General features: G+C 42.1%; 2 protein-coding genes across 3 annotated transcripts; both read right to left on the reverse strand.

Annotated features, from left to right (window-relative positions):
• Positions 1-1,406: 1,406 nt before the first annotated feature.
• pmp22b (peripheral myelin protein 22b) lies at positions 1,407-11,498 on the reverse strand. The gene is made up of 5 exons (XM_027026201.3): positions 11,339-11,498; positions 10,642-10,733; positions 10,385-10,475; positions 5,537-5,677; positions 1,407-3,662 (listed from the first exon to the last, which is right to left on the reverse strand). The coding sequence occupies exons 2-5, from the start codon at positions 10,717-10,719 to the stop codon at positions 3,502-3,504; spliced, it is 471 nt and encodes a 156-aa protein (XP_026882002.1). The 5' UTR covers positions 10,720-10,733; positions 11,339-11,498; the 3' UTR covers positions 1,407-3,501.
• A 6,738-nt stretch (positions 11,499-18,236) lies between these two features.
• tekt3 (tektin 3) lies at positions 18,237-25,871 on the reverse strand. Of its 2 annotated transcripts, XM_081698410.1 has the most exons (9): positions 25,728-25,871; positions 24,667-25,264; positions 23,749-23,832; positions 23,522-23,592; positions 23,224-23,367; positions 22,468-22,690; positions 21,402-21,556; positions 21,055-21,142; positions 18,237-19,244 (listed from the first exon to the last, which is right to left on the reverse strand). In XM_081698410.1, the coding sequence occupies exons 2-9, from the start codon at positions 25,240-25,242 to the stop codon at positions 19,209-19,211; spliced, it is 1,377 nt and encodes a 458-aa protein (XP_081554536.1). In that variant the 5' UTR covers positions 25,243-25,264; positions 25,728-25,871; the 3' UTR covers positions 18,237-19,208. The 2 variants fall into 2 exon arrangements, with proteins under 2 accessions (XP_081554536.1, XP_026882012.2); XM_027026211.3 differs by lacking the exon at positions 18,237-19,244 and having other exon boundaries at positions 19,385-21,142.
• Positions 25,872-26,336: the final 465 nt, after the last annotated feature.

The following is a 26,336-nucleotide window of genomic DNA, read 5'->3' on the forward strand; positions in this document are numbered from 1 at the left end:
AGACTGAAGTGTGTATCCCTCATTTAAAGAGGGGACTGAAGTGTGTATCCCTCAGATAAAGAGGGGACTCAAGTGTGTATCCCTCATTTAAAGAGGAGACTGAAGTGTGTATCCCTCATTTAAAGAGGGGACTGAAGTGTGTAGCCCTCATTTAAAGAGGAGACTGAAGTGTGTAGCCCTCATTTAAAAATCCGTCATCTTTATTTTTAAATGTATTTTTTTGTTTGTGTGGAGTATGCATGCTCTTCAGTGTACTTCTGTGCATGTGTGTGTGTGTTTGGCCATTCATATACATATTCAGAAGATTTTACAGGCTATGAACAGCTCGTGGTGGGAGACGGGCGGGCCACATCAAATTCCCCAGACACATTCAAGTTTTCAGGGTCAGAAGGGTCACGTTCATTAATTACCCCTATTATCAGATAAGGCACATGAATGCGAGTAGTCTGTCTGCTTCACAGAGATACTCCCCACTGACTTCAACCCCCACCCTGATATCTGGAAATATTCACCACTACTAATATGTTTAACTCAAACATTTGCGTGTGTGTGTGTTGTCTCACTCAGATCTTGTTTTCTGATAATGGTTGAATTGCAAATATTTGGCAAAGAACACACAAACTCTCTTACACACAGACAGACACACACACACACACACACACACACACACACAAAAGACTGATATGGTAGACCTCACTAGGCAAACACGGAGCCCCTAGATTAAGACTAATGTGTCTATAGCTAATGATGTGATAAACACTTAAATAGGATTAAATGGACTGTGATATTAAAATAAGATCTTTTCCCAGGCTTTTAGAATTCATTGATATAGGCTAATAAGATAAATGTTTTGATCGTCCCATTCTTTACTTTTTCATTTTGTCTGCCACTTTTATTGTTTTTTCTAGTTTCTTTACTTTGATCTAAATGCTAATTTGTTTGTTACGTTTAAACACTGAATATAGGAGGGCAATGTTTCACACTCTAAGACTGTGTGTCTTTTTATTAATAGTTTTTTTCCATGTATTATTTATTTATTCCTCTTTTCCTGGTGTTTGTTTCTTTCGTTTTAAAACAGAAATATTAAGCCTGAATGTCCACTTATATCGGTAACGTACACGTCAGTATGTCAAGATGTTGACCACAGGAGGGCAGTGTTTCTTAAAACATTTGTAAAAAATTTTAAGAAGACGGTACTATTGTGGTTTGACCACTAGAGGGTGCGATTGTATTGTATACCACAGGTGTTCCTGCAGAATCTACAGCTATATCATTTTATAAGACACTAACACTTCTGTCTCAAGTCTGGTGATTTTTTTTCCCCCTTTAGTCAGTCATTGGCCACATCAACCTTACTGCAAACTCAGTCGCAGGAACTATGGCTCTGACACAGATGCTGAGACAGATGAGATTCTGACAAGCAGAAATTCTTTAATAGATTTTAATAAAGACACAAGCAGTGGCATTTATTTGAACAGCTCCTCAGAGTTACACAGAGACATTTTCTAAACTGGCCATCATAAGAGCTCTTCGTTCCCCCTCTAACCACGTAAACACCTTCCTGTGGGCTTTCCAGGAAGAAGCACCAAGAAGTAAGAATAACTTACTGCGCAAGCTTACAATGTTAGGTATTTTTTTATTATTTGTCATCTTGTTGTCTTTAAATTTACTGATTTTGAAAATCTGTTAAGTGTGGAGGTCAAATTGATTTAAAAACTTTATTTTTTTAATCAATACAGATAACCAATGTGAAATAACACTGAACAAATGCACATGAAAGAAGACCAGGTAGCCGATATTTGAATATTCTGTTCTTGTTTACTAAACAACCTGATTAGATCAAACAACATTTCTTCAAATTCTTGAATGACAAATATCTGGTCTTCATTCATGCATTTACAACCATAATTTATCTTGATTAGAATATTGTTTAAGACATGCACGAGAACCGTGAGATCAGGCAGCATATTCTGTTAATGGTCATTTGCTGTTGGTTTCAGTGCATATTGTTGTTGATCCAACAAACATTTTCGCTTCCATGGTCCTTGACACATAGTCTACACTGATAATGACCTTTGTATTCACAACTTCCCACCTAATCACACCTAGTGTAGCTTTAAACGACCATATGATGTCCAATAAAACACTGTGATAATCTTCCAAGGTGGATACAATGCATTTTAGGATAGAAAAAGTTGTTAGCACATCACATTTCAAGTATTAACAGAATTTTGCAACAAATGCAAAACTTGTGGATTTTTTTGGACTTCCACCAACATATAATCTGTAATCCGCATTCGCATCCTGTTTTTAATCCACAGACACCGCCACTGCCGCTAAACTCAGATAGTTTGTATAGTAGTTGCTATAAATCGCAATAAAACACACAACCCAGATTAATGTAGTCTAGACTATCCCGTGTGCATCCATGTGACTATAGAGGCCAGTTGATGCCATCCTGGTGGTATTTGACAACGTAATGCCCGCCTGACTGGTACAGTACATGAGCGATAAGATTCCAATCAGCTCTCACAGTGCCCACTTATTGACCATACAACCACCACAGAGTAAACTGACCAAACGCATCATGTGCTAGAAATCCTACCACTGTAAATAAATTAGCCTCAAAACTCCTGCTAAAATATTGTCTACTATTAATTACTATTACTGAGATTTGCCATCAAAACTTATGACAATTTAGTGTCCTTCAAAACCGATTATTAAGCTAACAACCAAGTCGTCTCTTATTTAAAACACATTTTTATTATAAAAGGAGACTTTTTTTGGTAAGTATTGTATGTACAGAAGCAAGCAGACACGTCCAGAACTGTCGCTTCCACTTCCAGGCCATCATTTCAAGGCTAAACGGCTAAAGGAATGGTAAATACATAGCACCATTTTGTTGAATAAAAACAAATATAAAAGGAAAAAAAACTAAACAAAACTATTTTTAATATTTAGACGCAGAAAACAGCCGACCGCTTTGTTTACCCAAGTGTAAGTCTGTAAGAGCTCGTTATCTTCACGCTACTTTGCTAAAGCTGCTCCATTCAGAACACGTGTTCTTTTTACGATTCTTAATACATGCTTTGTGGTTAAAATACTTCAAAAACGTTTTTATAGCTACTTTTTGGCAGTATAAGTAAAGCAACATTTACACACAGTATGGTCTATGATGTACTTACCTCTGACAAACCCACTCATTAGGCACTTAATTAGCTAAAAACAAAAAAACAAGCTCTTAAGAGATTCTTTGTCAACAAACACAACAATACTATGTACATATATGTAAAAAGTGTTATAAATAGGTTTTAAACCATAGGTACTATATACATCTTCAAATTATGACAGTATTTGTTGTTATATGTCTTTTCAAGGAGGTGACTTTGTAAAAGACCCTGGCGGGGTAGATATCGGCGCTTTAAACTTGTCTGTGGATGCAGTGTGGGAGTTTAGCTTCAGAGCTTAGACTTCAGACGCTAGCAGGTAGGGGGCGCCACTTCATTCCCGTTTCCTCAAGATGACATAGATTAGCCCGCTGATGAGCGCCAGAGGAAATGCCACCCAAGCCAGGATGTAGGCAAAACCGAAGGACTCGCTCGGGGGCACCCACTCAGGACTCATCACTGTATAGATGATTGCCCCGCTCATTACAAAAAGACCTGCAAAGATGAACAGAAAAGGAAAAGATTCATCCATCTGATTTGTAACACTGATAGTATTCCTCCGTTTTTATGGCTCTTCTTATATTATTGGTCCATTGCTGGTCACATGGTTCTTCACATGTCAGATATCACAACAATAAAGAAGTTTGAATTTACAGGCCACTGCAGGCCTTTGTTTCTGACCACAGTGGAATATTCCACACCTATCATTGTAATATCCCTATTTAGTTTAGGTTTAGTGGAAAAATCAGTTTAGTGGAAACTTTTGTGCCAGATTCTTCTTGCCACTTATTTAACTGTCTTTTTTTTCTCTCATTAAAAAAATAAATAAAACATCTTTTTTTAAAAAAAATATAAACAAAAACAAACATAAGTGACTTGTACTGAACATTTCCAGTGTTGCACATGTCATTTCCATTGGATGGACATATGGCTGGTATGGAGGTGGATGGTTCAGCGTAACACAAGGCTTTGTCTTTATACTCAGCATGTCAGCACCATGTTCGAAAATGACAACACCATTTTCCTCAAAACCATCTGTTTCAAATTTGTTATGTGTGATTCCTTATATTGGAATTTGCTGGGTTTCCACGTGGGTTTTACTCTGAAGGCAGAACTAGTGTACTGGTACAGAATTCCTGTTAGGAGTGAAGGAATCCATCCCCCCCATCCACCTGCTGACACATAACTTTCCAAAATGTCCCTGTATGAACCCAGAGAGCCCGTGATCATTCCAGCCTGTTCCAACAGCATGTCCCGCTAACTCGCAGGTCCTGGCATGACGAGGCACTTTCTGACATTGTTCTCAGTCTGGCAGGACACAAGCCGCCCCCAACAAGCTCGCCATGACATTTCGGCTTGTGTCAGGGCCTCTGTTTCCGGTGCCAAGGCAGTGGGCACCTGGCAGTGCCAGGCTCCACGCTGCCTGTGCCCTCCTCCACTGGGCATTCAGATCTTGCTAATGACAGACGTCATGTGGTCCTCCAACCTCCCCTTGCAAAGGCCAAGCAGTCCAGAAAGCCTCCCAAACAGTAACTTTTTTTTTGTACTGATGTTTCCTGTTCTAAAAAAACAACTATATATTCTTCCTTCTGTTTTGTCATATGTTCAAAATCTACAAACACTTAAAGATGAGGTAAACATGACATGGGTCTACACTCATCTGTTTTCTTTAATCTGAAAATGTTGCTTCACAAAGTTTGTCCGGTAGTTGAACTGAATATCATATAAGTGTTTTTCTCCTACACAACAAAAGATATTAGAGGACTCCTTATGTTAAGATGACCAGGGTCTGAGCTCTAATAGGGAATATGTACTGCAGTGAGCCTCTGCATACATAGAGAATGCATCTGGATAGATAAGTGATAACTCAGAGTATTGAGGAAAAAGTCCTGGAGAAAAGAAACCCGGCACTAATGCATCATCACAATGTTTTTGCCTCAGCGGAAAGGTTTGCATTATGTATGCAGTCATGCAAATGTGGGAAATCTGATTAGCATACCATTGCACATAACATGTCACAGTGGATAAAAGCCCTGCCTCTTCACTACAATATGCTTACTTGATTTGCTACAGGTCTCATATCTAAAACATGTTCTGCTGTCCCAAGATGTGAAACTCTGAGTTCCTTGTCCTGGTGTAAAAACACCAGATACCAGTGCCTGATGGAAATGAAGGTGGATAATCTGAAGGCCAAGTGGCTAATCTGAATGTTAGGTGGCTAATCTGCCTCTTCTAAACCAACAACTGCAGTAACACACCAGATAGCAGGCAACTCTGCACTAATCGCTCAGTGTTGCAAAAGGAACAATCAATGGTTCACTGTAGGCTATGAACAAACCCTCAAACAAACAAACAGACAATACACTCACTGGCAAAGATCTGGAAGGCTCCAGTGAGGAAGAAGCGGCCACCCTTTTGCAGTGTGAAGAGCTGGCAGAAAAACAGGATGAGCGACAGAAAGCTGAAGATGATTGACAGGATCATGACCGCCTGGACCGCTTGAATCCACACTGCAGACAGAGAGAGATGGAAGCGTTCATTAGGACATTCCCTCATCGCAACAAGCATCCCCAAACGTTAGCCCTTCAGTGCCAAGTGTAGTTAACTGTGGCTTGTGGGGATGTTTGCAGAATGAGTTGTGTGCGTGTAAAGAGATTTAAGATTCACTTACACTACATTTACACAATGTATTGTGTTTGGGTCTGTGACTTTTGCTAAAATGACTTTGTTATAAAGAAATACATTTAAAGCATGTTTAATCTGAATGTTGCACTTTTATCCATTAAGGGGAATTTGAGATTAAAACAATAAAAACAGAAATTAAAAACAGCATTTGTTAAAAAGAAATAAATTTGTGGACATGGTGGAGACATGTTTACTACACAGACAGGAGCCAAGGTCTGCCAGCCTGCCCGAATCCATTATGAGAGCACTCAGAAACAACCAGTATCCTGTTCCTAAAAGCTCCAGACACTTAGGCCCATACCGGTTCTTCAGCTATCGATTCTCTGTTCCTGTCCTTGAGCCAGAGAAATGTAAACAAGGCCCAGGCCTCTTCCTGCTACCTGTACTTGATGGTTTTAAAAGTGTGTAGCCAACCTTCATTATAAAAGCATCCTGCATTAGACGCACAGTGCAGTTTACACAAAGTACTTGGCGTGGGTCTGTAAACTTTCCAGAAGTGTTTTCCGGATTCCTGAAATGCACTTTTGATTTACCATGATGCCCCGCTGACTGAGTGACTGGATGAAGACAAGCTGAGACGATACGATACGAGAGAAGACAATAGATAAGACAAGACAATGGACAAGACAATATGACCGCAAGTGTTAAGTTCTGTGGCATATGGAAAGTTCATGTAGCCATCCACACTCTCATGTAGCCATCCACACTCTCATGTACCCATCCACACTCTCATGTAGTCATCCACACTCTCATGTAGTCATCTACACTCTCATGTACCCATCCACACTCTCATGTACCCATCCACACTCTCATGTACCCATCCACACTCTCATGTAGTCATCCACACTCTCATGTACCCATCCACACTCTCATGTAGTCATCCACACTCTCATGTAGTCATCTACACTCTCATGTACCCATCCACACTCTCATGTAGTCATCCACACTCTCATGTAGTCATCCACACTCTCATGTAGTCATCTACACTCTCATGTAGCCATCTACACTCTCATGTAGCCATCCACACTCTCATGTAGCCATCCACACTCTCATGTAGTCATCCACACTCTCATGTACCCATCCACACTCTCATGTAGTCATCCACACTCTCATGTACCCATCCACACTCTCATGTAGTCATCCACACTCGCATGTAGTCATCTACACTCTCATGTACCCATCCACACTCTCATGTAGTCATCCACACTCTCATGTAGCCATCCACACTCTCATGTACCCATCCACACTCTCATGTACCCATCCACACTCTCATGTACCCATCCACACTCTCATGTACCCATCCACACTCTCATGTAGTCATCCACACTCTCATGTAGTCATCCACACTCTCATGTAGTCATCCACACTCTCATGTAGCCATCCACACTCTCATGTAGCCATCCACACTCTCATGTAGTCATCCACACTCTCATGTACCCATCCACACTCTCATGTACCCATCTACACTCTCATGTACCCATCCACACTCTCATGTAGTCATCCACACTCTCATGTAGTCATCCACACTCTCATGTAGTCATCTACACTCTCATGTACCCATCCACACTCTCATGTACCCATCCACACTCTCATGTACCCATCCACACTCTCATGTACCCATCCACACTCTCATGTAGTCATCCACACTCTCATGTAGTCATCCACACTCTCATGTAGTCATCCACACTCTCATGTACCCATCCACACTCTCATGTACCCATCCACACTCTCATGTACCCATCCACACTCTCATGTAGTCATCCACACTCTCATGTAGTCATCCACACTCTTATTATGACTCTCAGTATGACAGCTGCTACTCAGAAGTGATGCAATAACAGAGTGTCTCAATTTAGCCACATAAAACACACAATTTCAGGTTGGTTTCAATTCATAGTGAATAGTTTTCAGATTAAGGTAATTATGTCAATTAAGGCTATGCAGTAGAGTAGTAAACTATAATGGAACACAGTGCAGGAGCACAGAGCTAACCTATACTGGAACACAGTGCAGGAGCACAGAGCTAACCGATACTGGAACACGGTGCATGAGCACAGAGCTAACTGATACTGGAACACGGTGCATGAGCACAGAGCTAATCGATACTGGAACATAGTGCATGATCACAGAGCTAACCGATACTGGAACACGGTGCATGAGCACAGAGCTAACCGATACTGGAACACGGTGCATGAGCACAGAGCTAATCGATACTGGGGCCCAGTGCACGAGCACAGAGCTAATCGATACTGGGGCCCAGTGCACGAGCACAGAGCTAATCGATACTGGAACATAGTGCATGATCACAGAGCTAACCTATACTGGGGCCCAGTGCACGAGCACAGAGCTAACCTATATTGGAACACAGTGTATAAGCACAGAGCTAACCTATAATGGAGCACAGTGCATGAGCACAGAGTTAACCGATACTGGAACACAGTGCACAAGCACAGAGCTAACCTATACTGGGGCCAAGTGCACAAGAACAGAGCTAACCGATACTGGAACACAGTGCACAAGCACAGAGCTAACGTATTACATTAACATTTATTTAAATATATGACATTGATCTCAAGCCTTTATACAAAATATACATGAATTATGTAACATGATAGTTTCCCATAAGCTAAATACTCAGGAATCTCTTCCTAGTACTGAAGAAAATTGAAAGATAGGGGGAATATTCAAATGAATTATAATTATTTGGCTTAATCTTTAATTTTTTTCTTTTTAAAGTTGAGTTATAATACAAGTTTATTAGAGGTCTGCAGAATCAATACATTTACATTACAAACACACTACTCCAGTGTAACTACAGCATTCATTATAGTGTAATATACTAAATACAATATCGCAATATAGAGTAAAAACCTGTAACACTGATATTCTATCATTAATCTATGCATACTAATACTTTGTTTTCCACTGTGTAAGACATCTTAATCTTAGAATGTAATCTAACCTTAATATTGGTATACCCCGAATAGATAGATGCGCGCACACACACACACACACACACACACACACACACACACACACACACACACACACACACACACACACACACACACACACACACACACATACACATCCCAGAGTGTACATTTTGGTTACCATGAGTTAATGTAGCAATGTGTATCTGGGGTGGATTCCATAACCACGTTAGTTTGCTGCTGATCTGCTGATCATCACTCAAAAATCACAAAATGGAGGGCAAATATACCAACCCATGTCAATAAACCATTAAACACAACACGTAAAGTGCCCCAATTAAGACAGTAGCATCCTCTCAGAGTTCCTGTAAAGGCCAGTTCTGTCCTGCCCATGGGACCAGTGGTCATGTGACCTGGTCATGGTCATGTGACCTGTGAAAGCCAGTTCTGTTCTGCCCATTTGACCAGTGAGACAGAGTTTCGGCTTGGTGCCTTGACCCCTCACAATGCTGCTGCACTGCTGGAAACACCCAAAAAAAACATACCACAGGCGCGAACACATGAAGCAATGTATGCTGGTCCTGCCTCATTATGAAACACACACACAGACATGCAGTGAAAGACCCTGCTCATACTGAAACAAATGCCAAAACAGCACTGAAACAATATAGTGTCTACTTTTGTAGAATATCTTCAGTCAGGAATTACACTAGCTGTTTGTGCACAGAGTCACATGCTTTTGAAGGTTTTTTGAGCATGACCTGATTTTACAGCTGTATTTGGAAATATGTTTTTTGACATGTTTGAATGAGATACATTAAAAGCCTAAATGATTAAATTAGGCATGATAATTCTCTGCACTTTTATCCATCGCCATGAATATTTCATTCTTGGATACCGCTAATGTGTGTGTGTGTGTGTGTGTGTGTGTGTGTGTGTGTGTGTGTGTATGTGTGTGTATATGTGTGTGTGTCCATGCCTGTGTGTACTAGAGACTACCCCTCTGTGTGGTCTTTTTAACCTTTTTTTGTTAACCAACTTAACACTAATACTATCTAAATATGATCTGTGGGTGTGACGCACAAGCTATGTTCACTACAGTGCAGAATGTGTATCACACACACACACACACACACACACACACACACACACAGCGGACTAAATTTGAGCTGCTTTAAATACCCCACCCAACACCTCAGCGCCATCGCTCTAGCTTGCGATGTCCACTCCCAAACAAGGGATCTAAGCTCGGATATGGAACAGTGACTATTTTTACTGAGGAGATGAGCCGCCGGAATCGGGAGATCGCCTTGCACTCAAATCGCACAGCTGCATTCTCACCCCTAGATGGCAGTATACAAACACGGGGGACTACGGGCACGCCTACCACAGAACGTGGTAAACAGGCAAGCCAGTGTTTGAGTTATCCCGGGTTCAGGTTTGAAGCAGCCAGCCTTTTTAACCACCGAAGTTTTTATGAAGACCATTACCAAGTAAATTTTGTGCAATGCCAGGATAAAAAGAGAATCTATGCAGACTGCCTGTCACCCGACACAGCAGTGCTGTGATAATAAAGAGATCAGGGTAAAACTGTCCTACCTCCGGTGCTCCCGGGCTGGCAGTTGTATGCTCCATTAGTTGAGCAGTTATACCAAAGGTCTGAGCTACTCGTGGTGCTTACTGTCCAAGCCTGTGGAGACACGCAAAGCCATTACAGAAAAGCGTTTTTGCGACACGCTGTTGATTACGGTGTATTTACGAATTCATTTCAATCGAAATGAATACCATTAAAAGCTTTACCTGAGAACTGTATCCTAATGATGAAAACATAATCAGATAATGTAACGAATACTCACACTGACAATGGTTGACACGAAGAGCAGCGCTAGAACCGCGACATGCAGAAAGACGATTCCACAGAGAAGAATCAGCATGTTTTCTCGAGGTTCTGTAGAAGACAGAATATTTTACTAACCTCTTTATCAGGCGTAACGCACTTAGCGGCCTGGGTATGCCGTACCTGTTTCACACACTGCCGCGCTTTGCTCAACTATTACCTGAAACGATCTTTTAAAATTGAAAAAGTCGGTTCCTTAAATAAATTACAATATGCCCTTTGTGACATATTCAGTGCTATACCAAAATAAGGTGTGAATGTGTGTTTTGACCTTTTTTTTCGAAATTAAAACGCACTGTCTATTAAGAATAATGGAAGATAGATAAGGACATTCTATGGGTCGAAAGGGCAAACGTCCACGCCTTACTTTATCAGAGACGCTTTGCAGTCTACACGCAAAAAACAATATCTGCATCGTACAAGACTCAATAGTAACTTCTATATTAAAAGCTTATTAAAACACAAGTAATTATACAGCATCACATTTCACTATCAAAAAGGCGAGGTGTAGATGCGTAAACAAGCACTACAAGTATTGTAGCGTTACAAGTCTACAAGTGCTGTAGCCTGCGTTTGCGCGGGATTTGATTTGTGTTAATTAAACAAGTCGAAACATGTTTGAAACAAAAATAAATCGCAATAAAGGTTTAACTTACCGGGCTCAAAGTGAATGTAATTCCAGAAAAATGGTGAAGAAACCTTGAAAACGTAGCAGCGGCAGCGCACACAACAGGTTACAGCGTACTCCCAAGTCCAATATGCAGCGACTAGAATGGTTTAAAATGTAGCGCTGCAGTTTTAAAGAGTCCCATTATGGAAGGACAACGCCCTTGTAACGTCGCTACGTCAGGGCGCGCCCGACAGTGACGGCGAGGGTCCCAATATATCCCCGAGACGCGCAGTGCGTAATAGCGCAGGAAAACCACTGGAGTGTTAGTCATGAGCCCTCATGTTTATTCACTCTGTCATGGAACGGCGCTGGTTCTCATGGCTACCAAAACGGAAATACTTCAAGTTGAGGAATTTTATCTCTGTCTCTTTTTTCTTCAATTGTAATATATTTTATATGAAGATAAAGGAAATGTCTAAGACTGTTTTGAGTCTACCTCGAACAAAAAAACCTTTTTGCTAGTGATCGTTCTGACTCAGAACGAATATGATGACACAGGTAGCACATTGTTCATAATCATAATAATATATTCAAATGTTGCACAGTGGTAAATAGGTGATGTTTTCTTGGTGCCAACTGAGTTCAGTTCTCTTAGCAAAGCTTTTAAATGTCATGGTTGTCTAGGGAATGAGACATACAAACATGAAGATTTCATGGGAGGGTATCCCTCAAATACCAGTGACTCATGATGTGTGTATTTTGTGTGTGGTGGTGGTGGTGTGTATGTGTGTGTGTGTGTGTGTGTGTGTGTGTGTGTGTGTGTGTGTGTGTGTGTCTGTGTGTCTGTGTGTCTGTGTGTCTGTGTGTCTGTGTGTGTGTGGGCAGGGGTTGCGCAGCCTCCATTATTCTGACTGCTAGAGATCTTCTGGAATGTCAGTAAGGAGAGAAAGATGCAATAATACAGAGAAGCACAGAGAGAGATTCAGAGAGTGAGAGAGACACAGAGAAAGAGAGGGGGATACAAATACAGAGAGAGAGAGAGAGAGAGAGAGAGAGAGAGAAAGTATGTGAGATATAGAGAAGGCATGCATACAGCAGACAGGAGTGGCAAGACCTTTGCACAAACAGCTTTGGTACTTGACATATAACAGCATAATAGACTTGTTTTACCTAAAAGTGTTAGACTATAAGTGTCAGACTATAGTTGTTTGTAGTTTATGTATCTTGGATAAGTAAACAAGGTATAGAATAGGTTGTTAAATAAACTCTCATCCTTCATGACATTCCGACACCTTCCAATAAAATAAGTGGGAAAAAACTTCATTCTTATACAATATTCACCGTGATCAAACTGTGATCTGAAGAGCAATTCATTCTATGCAGTCGGCTTTTTAAAAATAGGCAAACATCTATCAGGTGTTTCTAATGGGCCCAATACACAATCAAGTGAATGACCACACCTCCAAGACCCATGAGATCATGGGGATGACCACACCTCCAAGACCCATGAGATCATGGGGATGACCACACCTCCAAGACCCATGAGATTATGGGGATGACCACACCTCCCAGGGCCATGACATCATGTGGATGACCACACCTCCCAGGGCCATGACATCATGGGGATGACCAGAGCCATGAGACAGGACTCACTGTTTTCGAAGTGGGAGGGCAAAACACAAAAGTGGAAAATCCTGAACATCAGAATAATACTTTTATTTTATGCAAATTCAAACACATATACCACATATATGTTCAGCTCTACCAGTTTCAGAAGTCTGCATATTCTAAATTCCAAATCCATGGACTTTTCACTAACACATTTTGGCAAAGTAAAGCAGGCTCAGTGCAAAATGGAGCATCGATTACAGAAGCACTGGCCTTTTTGAATGTTGACTTAATTGCTTGATGTTTATGTGGATGGTCTGTCTTAGACATTACCATAAATCATACATACAATCAGTAAGAGTACAGGCTCTTCCTGACTTCCTTGAAATGCTTTTAAGGAAACTCAGTGCTAGAAATTGTACAGGTACATACTCATATTATCATCCTAACATCGTTAAGAACTCATTTCCACTCAAACCAAGAATATATTTACTACCGGACAATTGGACAAGTTACATATGTATATGATAAATATTATTAAGATGGAGATGCTGTGCATGAATGCATGGAGGGGGAGATCTGTGTGTGCATGGAAGGGGAGGTCTGTGTGTGCATGGAGCAGGGGAGGTCTGTGTGTGCATGTAGGGGGAGGTCTGTGTGTGCATGTAGGGGGAGGTCTGTGTATGCATGGAGGGGGAGGTCTGTGTGTCATGGAGGGGGAGGTCTGTGTGTGCATGTAGGGGGAGGTCTGTGTGTGCATGGAGGGGGAGGTCTGTGTGTGCATGGAGGGGGAGGTCTGTGTGTGCATGGAGGGGGAGGTCTGTGTGTGCATGGAGGGGGAGGTCTGTGTGTGCATGTAGGGGGAGGTCTGTGTGTGCATGGAGGGGGAGGTCTGTGTGTGCATGTAGGGGGAGGTCTGTGCGTGCATGGAGGGGGAGGTCTGTGTGTGCATGGAGGGGGAGGTCTGTGTGTCATGGAGGGGGAGGTCTGTGTGTCATGGAAGGGGAGGTCTGTGTTGGCATGGAGCAGGGGAGGTCTGTGTGTGCATGTAGGGGGAGGTCTGTGTGTCATGGAGGGGGAGGTCTGTGTGTCATGGAGGGGGAGGTCTGTGTGTCATGGAGGGGGAGGTCTGTGTGTCATGGAGGGGCAGGACTGCTGGTGCATGAGGAGAATGTCTGTGTGCACTGAGTGGCTGGTCTGTGTGTGCAGGGATTTGGCAGGTCTATTTGTCCACGAAGGGGGAGGTCTGTGTGTGTGGTATAATTCGTTTTCTGCAGGCTTGGTGGGCATGTGGTCTATCTCTTAAATGTCATATATTATGTAATTTCATTTTAAAACCATTTGTCTCAAGTGCATTTGCAAAAACCAAAACAGCAAACGACACTGAGTCCAGATACTGCTGAAGAACACGGTGCTCTAAGGAGTCTAAAACGCCAGTGCTAGTGAACCGTGACACGAAACATTAGTGTTTAATACACCCCCTTAAGTGATTAGCAAATTATTAAGCCCTTTTTGAGCTAAACTGATGTAGCTACAGCAAAGGAAACTGGGCTGTGGAGTGCAGTGACACTCCCGGCACTCACAAATTTATGGAAAAGGTTTGGCATTCCTCAGATAATCCTGACCATGAAGTGGAAATGAAATGACATGAGTAAATCACTCAATTCTGCAACTGCAAAACTGTATACATTAAACGCTTTTGAGATCATCATGCTCACTGATAAAGAAGTGAACTCAGCATGGACGTTCCTCTGTGACCAGGCACAGTAAGCACAGCTATCTGAATTGGGGCAGGGTGGATAGCAGAATTACTGCTGCCATAGCAGCCCCATATATGCCAATGTTTGTGGAAGCCTCTGTCTGGAGGAGAGAGGAGCCAGTAGGTAATCCAACATAAGAGCTCTGAAAGCACACTGCACACACACCACCTGATATGGGGCTAATGTTACACTGAAAAGATGATTGTGTGTGTGTGTATGTGTGTGTGTGTGTGAAGCAGAGAGAGAAAGGAAGAATGATATTGTGTGTGTTTGTGTGAAAGTGTGAAAAAAGTGTGAAAGCGAGAGAAAGCGTGTGTGTGTGTGTGTGTGTGATACTCACCAATATTAGTGTATCAAGTCTTTTCTGGTTTGTTTTGGTTTGTAAAGTGGTTGCTGCACCCTGTGGGTAATTTGGGTAATTTGCTCTGAATACCCCCTCCGTGATGACTTGCACAGAAATGATACAATGGCTTGCACACTTTTGTACACCCTTCAGTCCGTTAAAGCGCCATGCTTTGCACACGCTAAAACTATGTGCCCTCTTCACATTTCCACACATTGCATGAGTCTCCAACCTGTTAGTTAGAAAAGGCAGGGCACCGTGCTGAAATAACAGCAAAAAAAATGTCTGACTCTTTAGCTGAAACCATGTGCTCGAGCATCTAGCACACTGGACTCTGGTTCTGGAGAAGCCGTGCTCTTAACTCTGCACAGGTTTATGGGTGGCTATGGAGCTGGTTCTACAACCCCTGATTGAGGCATTAAAGTTCTGAACCTAAAAGCTATACTGCAGTAGGACAGTGGTAAGGTCAACAGGAGGTTTTTTTCATCTGACATAGTTATTTTCCACCAAAGGTCTTCATCAAGAGAACCAGTAAACCATGGTTTCCCTCAGAGACATGTGCTTATGTTATCTATTCAACTTTGACCAAATTAAATGAGATGCTATGAGGGAGAGAACCGTTGTCACCAGTTTGGTTATTATCTTAAAGTCATTGCCAGGAATGCTTGTCTGTCATCAGAGGAAGTGAAGTTTTCAGTTTCACCCCCCAGAGATGAGTCTGGTGGTGGATGATTCAGAATTAACAGGATATTTGAAGCTTGGTTGGGACTGCACTCAAACAGTACACCAATGAGCCCTGACACTGAACTGGGGGCTCTACCTTTCTCTAATAGTTCAAAAAATGTTTAACTACATCCCCTATTCACACTGGGGTGTTAGTTGTTTGGTTTTGCTATTGTTCTGGTCTTCTAGCATGTTTGGGGGAATTTGGGAAAAAGAGAGAAAAGTAAAATCTGTCAGAGAGGACTAAGCTTGATGGTTTGGGCATGGTGGCTGTTTGTTTTTTTCAAACAGCTTTCACAAAGTTCAAACAGATTTCAATTTCACATTTGTAAACAAATCATCTGTATCCATGTAGTTTTTTCTGTGCAGACTGGAAATCATTTACAGTGATAAGCTGCATTTTAGCTTGACCATTGACATATGCGTGCATATAGCCAACACTTAAAATGTCAAATGTTTTTCACAAACATTGTTCATTGGTCTCTTGATACATCACATACAATTTATTCACAATTTAGACAGGAGCACTTTCCTCGAGGTTTACCAAGGCTCTCAAAGCTCATGGAAGCCCCCACGGTTAGGGTGTTTTATTTCTGAAGGTTGGGAGCAGTCGGTTGTTCCCACAAAGCTTCTTAACTGAGGTGTACCTGCACACACTGTTTTGTTTGCCCTTATCCTGCTGCCTCTATGTGTGTCCCGAGACCTGTCAGCATAGTTTCATTACGCTAACAGAGTACACACAGCCATAAGTGCAGCACCAGTGAAACACTCATCACACTCTCAGCATCAGGCAGGGAATTAGAGCATTGCAAACCTTTATTTAAAACATATTTGCACTATAATAGTTTTTGGCGTACTGGGCTGTACCTAGATCTCATTCTGAAGCAATGCATCATACTTCCTGTGGTTTCCCTGGAGACGGAACCAAAAATAAACACAGAAGGAAATAAAAATCCCTGAATCATCTGACAGCATGATTCAATACAAAAGACAACTGTAGGGGGTGGGAGGGAATGACAGATATAAGGGGTTATCCTCAAACGCATTTCTCTGAATTTAATGTTTCTACTGCTCTTACTCTGAACATAAAGTTAATTTTATGAGACCAGTAGCTGACTCACCCTCATAAAATTCTCAGACCATTATACCCTATGCTGTTCCTCTGACACACCAAACCACTCGGTCCTTTCTCCCATTAATAACAGCTGTGGGGAAACTGGGAGTCATGTGAATTTATTTGATTACGCTGTATTTTCTAGGGTGTGGGTGCAGCTTGACTCAGTCTGCTGGGTATGATATACATTGTTTGTCTCCACTTTTTTTCCTGACCATCCTTAGACCCCGCCTCCAGTCTTTGTTTGCTTTCGGCATTCTCGACTTACAAAGATGCCCCCGGCATGAGGATAAGTGCTGTTGTGCTTTGGCACTTCAGTTCACTCCCAGTGTGACTCCATGCAGTACACAGCTAAAGTAGCTGTTACCTGAGAGTGACCCTGGGACCTCAGGGGGGAAAAAAAGCTCCAGTTGAAGAAACATATCAGAACAGGAACCCAAGTCCTTACCTGCTGCTCACCTCTGGAGAACAGCTTCCACAGTGATGCCAGCGCTGGACTGTCACCGCTGTTACTGCTTCTTTAGCAAATCATTCAACCAAATGTTTATCAAAGTACATTTTTATGGTCCAGGCAATGAACTTTATAAATTAACTATAGATGCATTTGGAAAATGACATATGGTAAAACGTGATATAAAACTGGGTGTGTGGGTGCGAGTGCATGTGCATGCGTTTGTTTAGCTAAATGTTTTTGCGTGTAATGTCCAGTATGCACATCCAGTATGAAGAGTGTTCTAGAGGCATGGCTGAGACTGTCAGCTCAGGAGCAGTTCAATGAGCTGGTTCTGGGCTGTGGTCTACTTGCAGCTAGAATGATGGACACATGGCACACATGGCACTTACAGCCCCTTATCGGGCCTGCCTCAGATATCCTGTGTGATAAAGCATAAATGTGTCTGTGTTCCTGTTTTGGGGCTACGTCACTGAATTTTCAAGAGCAGCGTCCATTATTCAGTCTCTTTGTTTGTCTGCTGCTCACAGCGTAAAACCTGAACAAAAAGAGCTGAAACTGAACACTTTTCTTGTCTCTGTCTGGCTGTCAGAGTTCAAACGTTAATGGATGCATTTAAGATTTGTTGACCTCTGAGGTTTAGCCTGGCGTCACTGTGGTTGTGAAGCTTCTGAGATGATAGTGCACCGAGAGGCACGTGACAGCTACTTCTTCTTTCTCTTTCTCTCTCTCTCTCTCTTTCTCTCTTTCTCTCTCTCTCTCTCTTTTCTGTTCTGTGCTTCTGAGCCTGTGCTGAGCATGGCTCACTGCTCATTTTGCCACCTCAATCCAAGCTCACTGAGGTAATGCAGACCTTAGGAAAGATCTCAACATATAAGCAAATGTATGAAATCACTGAGATTTGGTGTGTAAATTCACAATAAGTTTGTCCCAAATCATAGCTGATGGTGTTTTATTTTGGATTTTGCAAACTAAAAGGATACATGACTGAACCTAAACTATTTGTACAATCATAAAGACTCGTTTTCCCACTTAGACAGTGAAACATTCCTGTAAGTTACTCCCGATATCGACAGATATCAATATATGCAAGGCACTGTGAATTTAAATGCAAAAAACATTTTATCTGAAGGTTGTTTTGTTTTTGTAAACAGCAATTCCAAAATGATTTTGGTTAAGGGACACTTGATGTAATTCCGTTTTCTTCCTCTCTGCCCCTGTCCAAAGCCAGTGGAGAGACTCGTGTGAGTTAGCTCGTGGCAGAATGAAGGTGAACGGCTGTGAGGGTTATAAATAACCCATAAATATGCATGGACTGTGGCCCGGGATTCCAGAGCAGATTCTCAGGGCACGGGGTTGAGAGTAGAGGACGAAGGCCAGCTATTTGCGTCCACCGCACCGTGTGTATCATTGGGGAGGTCGGGGCCAGAGAATGAAGCACAGCCATGTTGACATTTGGTGGGTGGGGCCTTAGTCTATACCACTTAACATGCATAATAATGAAGCGTTTAACATGGGTAATGATTAAGTGATGAGAGATTTCCCACCCGCGATGATACGCTACAAGGGGTCGAAAAGCAGAGACAGTCAGTGGGGTGGAATGAGTTTGACATTGGAGAAAGAGACACCATGGTGGAACAGAAATGCTTTGTGATTTATTAAAAACACATTAATGATCTTTGATGTGATATTATTAAAGACTGACTGCTTTTTGGGTCATGTGAACAATGTGATTCATTGAAACACCCAGAGAACGCTCATCTGCAGTAAATGAATCAGGTCAGGATTCTAACTGCACACATGATGGGGTGTTTAGAAAGCTCATTTGCTGCTTGTACTCTTCTGCAATAACATTATTGAGGAGTCCAATGTTGTAATATCAATTAACAGTATGTTGTACTGCACTAATGGCGAGCCTCATCCATGTTCTCCCCGCTGGTGTTGGTCCTTCTTCTGCAGGAGATCAAGCAGGAAGAAGCTTTGATTTATTTGCCATGTTTCTATGGTCATCAGAAACATCTGGGGGTTTTTTCAGTGGTTTAAGTGGCTGTGTCATGCAAAGGACTCAACAGAAGACAAGTAGATTTTCAGCATTTGACAATCAAATGGAACTTTTAGTGGCGCCATCATAACAGTAAAAGATTTTGATTATCAGACACAAAAACTGCAGGTTTCTGTATGTGGAACTGAGAGAGAGACAGAGATAGTATGAGAGAGACACAGAGACAGTTTGAGATCAATCTATCTCACTGGCTCATGTGGGCTAGCACCACATTCCCTGATGGTACCTTGCCACACCTGAGTACTGAATCTCATTATAGTTTTTTGTCTGCACTACTGTGCCTTAGTGGGAATCCTGTGAACAGCAGTGGAAATGGGAAAATTACTTGGCAAGAAATGACCCAAAATAAGCAGATACATATTACTATGCAGTTGACAGCATTAACCCTAAAGCCAGTCCCTTCTGCTGTGCACATGCACGCTACAGAGTAAAGTAGGGGGCTCTCGTTTTCATGTGAAAGTCGAGGACAAACACTGAGTCATATTTGTTTTGACCAAGACTTGACAGATCTGTTTAAACTCCCAGATCAGGCCTGGGAGCAGATCTCAAAGCCAAATCAACAGAAATGAATCTATCTCACAGGCTCCTGTGGGCTAGCACCACATTCCCTAATGTTTTCACTGTTCCATGTGTTTCTCCATCATTCAATTCCCTTTGATGGAAAGCGGCAATCAAATGAAGGCGGTAATGGAGGGTTTTCAGTCTTTTTCCTTCATCATTGGAAAAAGAGAAGAACGACATTGACAGCACAGAAGGGAAGTGTGGAGATTTATATGTAACATGGAAGATATTTTTACGGCTCATTTGTAAGGCATGGTAAAGTTTACTGATAGATACACAGAGTAAAAGTGTGCATAAACTGAACGTCTTTGATGTGACTAGGAGAAGTGACCACTTTATCTGTCACAAGTTACTCTTTGTGAAATCCCAAACCTTTGCGGTTTACTTAAGTCAGAATAAATAACTCTATCTATATATATCTGTCTCTCTGCCTCTCCTTTCAAAAGTGCTGCTAGCCAGCTAACTGAAGACTCATCTCTACCACAGCACAAAATACCAATAGAAAATGTAGAATAGATATTGTTTATAAAGACCCCAGTTCTGAGTCCAGTAAAATAGCTATAAGAGGATATCTCTCAGTGACACACTGGTTCACTATAATTCTGTGATTTTCCAACTGCACAGCATTAACCTGTCTATTTTAATTCAAGTAAAACAGCTTTTATAACACACACATGACTCCTGATGTCACACCAGGCCAGCATATGTCCAGCTCAGGATTAGCACCAGTCATGGGTTTTGTAGAAAATCAACAAAGCTAATACCCATCTGTTAGGGGGCAAGTCAGACTGTCAAGTGCATGTCTTAAATACTAGTTAAAGCTAGAGCAAAATATGAGAGCTGATTTAACTTCCCCTGAAGGAGTACTTTAACCAAATTCTAATAATTCTAACAATCACCACTTGTTTTCAAACTTCAATAGCAACATTAGCAACTATTAGTGAAGAGTTCCTACAATAATATTTAAGGTTAAGATCGTAGTGGCAATTAGCTTGTGAGGAGAACCTGGCTCTAAGTATAGCCCACCAGACGTGGGGTACTGGGGAAGGTCTTTCTCATGCTCATGCACCGCTCCTGATCCAGGAACAGGGAGTTAGCCTTGACAGAGATGTCATGCTCCAAAGTTACTTTAGTCTTCACCAGGTTTTGCAGGGTGTTTTCTGCCTCCATCAGTCTCTCTCTCAGCTTGTGAATCGTGTCTTCGATCTCTCTCACCTCACTAACCAACCTGAGAGTGAAAGAGAGAGAGAGAGAGAGAGAGAGAGAGAGAGATATGTAGAGAATGAGAAGGAGGGTGGGGTAAGATCAGTAGAAAAAATACTGATGACAACAGTGTAAATGCTAAAGAGCTCACAATCACAAGGACACATATTCATTGTTCAGTAATGAATTTTGATTTCCATGAAAAAGATTTTACATGTCAGTGTGCAGAGACAAGTGATATTCTTTCAAAATCGTCTATTCTATCAGGGCCTCCATGATTTCACCTATGATATGGATTGTCTCTGCAGAGTTCGATGTTGGGTCGGCGGGTTCTCTCTTCCAGGCGTGTCTGGGCTACTTTAAGAGGGTTCTCCTTATCTCGAAGTGCCTTTTTCAGGGCTTCAATGAGCATCTCAGTCTGGAAGATCTCCTGAAGGGTCTGGAAGAGACAGAGGAAACACTTTAGAGATTTTTGTTTTTGATTTTGAGGTAAAATTACAAAATCACAATTCTAAATATGTAAAACCAGAGGTATTTCAATTTGGACATCAAATCCAAGTCTGAGTCTAGATCTTGTAAACACTGGTAGTTAAATTGACCACCAGGAATCTGGGTAAAGGAAGGGAGAACAATCTGCAGTATCTGCAATCTGACCTCGTGGACTGTGATTTGAATAGTTCTGCACTAAATTCTATTAGTGATTTTATGGCATTTAATGTGGAGTTCCTGACAGAGAGCCTCTGTACAGCCTTCAGTTAGCCATCTGTTCAATAGTAGCTAATGTGTACTGCCCTCCATTCAATGTGCTTATCGCAGAAGCCTAGTGCAATCAGTCCATCTACTTGAGGGTCTTTCAACACATGCAGTTTGCAGAAATTCCATCCTTTATGAATGCCTGATATCTGAATTTAGCACATATATTCAGGTACGAATGGAGGTGAGCGATTTTCAGGTTGGAGAATTTGTAGAATTGGGAAATATGTATGAATGAATGCATTGAATGTGCTTGGCCTGTCTTTCTGCCAGCCATTTGCAGCAGCTGACTTGCATTACAGAATTGAAAGTGATCTGCTTTGATTAAAGTTCTGCTTATGAGAGCAAACGATAATGGCAGTGGCATTTCACAAAATATGCTAGATGAAACCACAAAGCATTCTGAAAACCCCTTACAAGAGAGACCCAGCACTAACAGATGGCAACATGACTATTTCTCAAATAGGCCACATTTCCCAGCGAAAGCTATGGTTGCATGCTGGCAACCGCATGGTAGCTTTCAGGGGCTTTTATCATGGTTTCCACATTTACATAAGGCCAAACAGAAATGTAAGCACTAGCTGCTGTGCTCTTCACCTTGGCCAAGTGGGTCTGCAGACTGTTTTTGGCTTCGGCAGTCTCAGAAATGCGGTTGGTAAAGGCAACGTTGACGGTGTTGAACTGGTTCCACATCTCATTGGAGGTGGTGTTGAGCAGCACCTCAATCTCATCACGGAGCTTGTGCGACACCAAACGCTCGCTCTGAGAGTGCAGGACGTTGTCGTCGGTGAACTTTGACCAGGAATCAGGCAGACTCAGGCTGTTCTCATAAAAAATGAATTAAAGTGAGACGTGAGTATCTGTCACTGTATTGGGTATTGCACACAGTACAGAGTAGATAGTACACAGTACACACTGCATAGTATCCAGTACATTGTACATAGTACATGGTAAACATTACCTGGTGCATTGCACACAGTACACAGAACATAATTGTGACAGAGACCGTCACTCTCTGAAGGCGAGAATGGTGTGACAGAGAGTTAGGAAGGTTAAATGTATGCTCTGGCTGCTATACCAGGGAGCTGGCTCTTTAGTTCAGTGGTCTGAGCTCTCGTTTATCTCCTGTCAGTCCTGGGTAGGTTGGCTGCTTATAGCCCCCGTTACAGTAATAAACAGTAAAATTGGAAAATAACAATAAATTGCAATAATTATGCAGTCAGAGGAGCTCAGTAATCAATATTTAAGTGGACGTTTGTCTTCTGTGATCTTTTCCACGTTGCTTGTCCCATGTCTCTCCTCAAGTTTGCTCAGTGGATGCTGCGCCTGGAATTGGTGTGGCATGAAACTCACGAGGGCTCCATTCGCTCTATGCCTCTGTAGTAGCTGATACCGTCTGTTGTGTTTCGCATTTGATGACACCTGTCATCTATGCGCTGTGCTGTCACTTTATCACTCAAATCTCTTTCCAGCTCATGCTGTGCTGCTCGATTTGACCTAAGAAAATGCACACACACACACACACACACACACACACACACACACACACACACACACACACACACACACACACATTGCTCTTTCCTCATTTGTTTCTATGATTTAAGGCAAAGATTGCAGTCGACTGGGGTTAGGTTTATTTGAGACTCACGCCAGTTGTGCGACGGCTTTGTCCAGGTTTCTCCGCATTCTCTCCTGACATGACTTTATCACCTCCACCTCCTAAGGAGGGGGGTGAATATCATACTCATAATCATTGCTGAGATAAAGCAGTGGTTTAATTTCACTTCTGCAAGTGGTGCAATAAGTCTGATATGCTTCATCATTATGAAATTACGAAATGAGTATTAACTTGACTTCATCCAGAGAAAACCTTACCTTAATCAGGTCTTTTTCTACATCATCATGCACCAGATCAATGGCCATCCTTTTCTCTCGATGAAACAAACATTCTTGAGACACCTGCAAATGAAGCACCCCTGACTGGAACATGACAGCAGACAACTTAAGTCCTAATGTGAACACAACACCAGCCTCACACAATCGCAGTGTGAACACAACACCAGCCTGCACAACATCAGTATAAACACAACACCAGCCTCACACAATCGCAGTGTGAACACAACACCAGCCTGCACAACATCAGTATAAACACAACACCAAGGTGAAGGGCCAGAGAAATTCAGTGGTGGTCTTATTTTGAGTTCATTCAACTCACCAGCTATCCAAACCATTAAGCTGCTAGCTGAGGATAATGTCAAGCTGTTAGCATTGCCTGAGGTAGGTTTGTTCAGGCAGGGGAAATGTTCAGCTGTGCAGGTACATTTTTTCTCAGAGACTTGAGAGACCGGCTTGCTACCCTTATTTACATTAAGGATCTTTGTACATCTTTCTCTCAGGTGTCTATTACGTGGAGGTCCCTAAGAAGACAAAGTGCCATCTGATGCCTCCCCACCAACCCAGTTTGGTTACTGAAGCTTTAGGCAGATCACTGTGACATGGTGACATTGAAGAATGACCACCTCTGCCTGTTCTGTCCCAGCTAGTTTTATGGTTACCTAATGACAGTCTCCTGAAAACTTTAAAAACAAAAAAGACCTAACAGACACAATTGTGCCTGTTTAGTATCTGCCAAAGGTTTCTTTCAGTTTTCAGTGGAACTGGACACAGCCCTTAATATTGAACACAAAAGACACAGTGGAAAATAATGATCACCTGTAGGATGATACATACATTGACATGTGAGTCTCTCAGTCTCTCGGTCACATCCACAAACCTCACGCACACCCTCCTCACCTGTAGTGGTCCCTCGGTCTCAGCGAGGGCTCTCTCCAGTCTCCTCTTCACCTCAGTTAGTGTTGCAATCTCCGTGACCATGTTATCAATCTCGTGGTGCAGCTCAGCCCTCCAAAAACTGATGTCATTGAGCCTCTCTCCCAGGTTCCTGCTGGTGTTCTCCTGTGTTCTGCGCGTCAACTGCTCCCGGTCCTGGATCAATCGGATTGTGTCTCTACGCAACCTCTCTGCACTGTTCCTGGATGACTCGGACTCACGGAAGTTGCTCTGATTGGACTTGTGCCAGTCATCTGGCATGTAGCGGGTGCTCAGTGCTGTTCTGTTAGATGGGTAGAACATAGTCTTGGCTCGACTCAGTTCTAAGTTGTCCCTTTGTGCAGTGGACATTATTGAGGGTATAACACTTCCACTCCTGTAATAGGTATTTGTCCTCCAGGGCAGGTTGGCATTCTGACTGGTGGTCAGGGCAGGCTGGAAGTTTCTGTAGCTGGATGCCATTGTGGAGATGGCTGGCAGGAAGTTACTGGTCTTGGGCCGTATGTATGTGGCCGTCTGTGTGGATCCAATCAGCTCCATGTGTCAATCAAAAATCACATTCCTGCAAAACACGCCAGAATGGAATGTCTGCCATAATTGTCATAATGGTAAGAAATCAAAACATTCTAGAAAAAATTGATACCAAAGTAGAAAATTGATTTCACCAAAGTCACCAAGATGCATATCATGTTCTCTTTCACCATGGTTCTGAATTAAAATTTGTAATATTCAAGATACTAAATATTCCAGAAAATGTAAGGTAATTTAGATTGATCTATTGCCTAAATGTTGTGTCTGTTTAAATGTATTGTTTTAGATAAATCTAAACCCAAAGAAACCCTCACTTTAAAAGGACGTTATCCTTTAAAAACTTGTGAAACTAACAAAACTAAAAATTTGTTGTATTCCCATACAACAAATACATAAAACAGCAAAAATCTGAATAGCAAACCCCTGAAAATCATCATAGAAACCAATAGGCTTAATTAGCATAGTAAACATTTGGACAAATGTTAGAGCCTTACCAGTCCGAATCTTGCTTTCACGAGCACCTGAAGTCATTGTGTATTGGGACATCTATGTCAGCCTGAAGTACGTACCATTGTGCATTATTAATAGGCTTGCCTCAACCAGGCGAGCTAGTCTGAGACACTTTGTGTTGTCAGTCAAAAGCTGAAGAAAGAGTTAACCCAAATTACCCACAGCAGTTGCCATGGGACTCTCCATGGGGAGATGGGGGGGGGGGGTGCATGAGATCTCTCTAAACACAAAGAAGTTCATTTTAGTTCAACATTTGGAGAGAGTACATCTTAAAACTACAGGAAGGGTTTGTCTGTTGGTTTGTTACTCTTTCCCTTTTCTTCCCAACAAGTGATATTACTGCTAACTAGTTTGCAGGGTCAGTTTCCAAGGTATTTGGAGTCCTGACACAGGAGAACGTCATGTGTGGGCCCTTGGACCCCCTGGTGTGTGACTATATGAATCTCCTTTGGCTTGCACCCATCTAGAACCATTCAGTTAGCTGTCACACAATCCAGCCATGCCAAATTAATCGCCCATGACAACAAAAGGGTGCTGAGGCTACTCTCAACTGTAGGCACGCAAGTGCACTGGACTGGTACCTACTGTTATCA

The sequence above is a fragment of the Electrophorus electricus genome, chromosome 15 (genome assembly GCF_041902795.1).
Source record: "Electrophorus electricus isolate QZ-2024a chromosome 15, ASM4190279v1, whole genome shotgun sequence".
Taxonomy (NCBI): Eukaryota; Metazoa; Chordata; class Actinopteri; order Gymnotiformes; family Gymnotidae; genus Electrophorus; species Electrophorus electricus.

Coding starts and splice junctions, on each gene's coding strand:
- pmp22b (XM_027026201.3), bottom strand. CDS start 10,719: ATGCTGATTCTTCTCTGTGGAATCGTCTTTCTGCATGTCGCGGTTCTA. Junction 5,678..10,384: donor CCAGCCCGGGAGCACCGGAG/GTAGGACAGTTT, acceptor CTCTGTCTGCAG/TGTGGATTCAAGCGGTCCAG. Junction 3,663..5,536: donor AGCCTTCCAGATCTTTGCCA/GTGAGTGTATTG, acceptor TCATCTTTGCAG/GTCTTTTTGTAATGAGCGGG.
- tekt3 (XM_027026211.3), bottom strand. CDS start 25,242: ATGGAGCTGATTGGATCCACACAGACGGCCACATACATACGGCCCAAG. Junction 23,833..24,666: donor AGACCGAGGGACCACTACAG/GTGAGGAGGGTG, acceptor CTTCATTTGCAG/GTGTCTCAAGAATGTTTGTT. Junction 22,691..23,223: donor ATAGAGCGAATGGAGCCCTC/GTGAGTTTCATG, acceptor TTATGAGAACAG/CCTGAGTCTGCCTGATTCCT.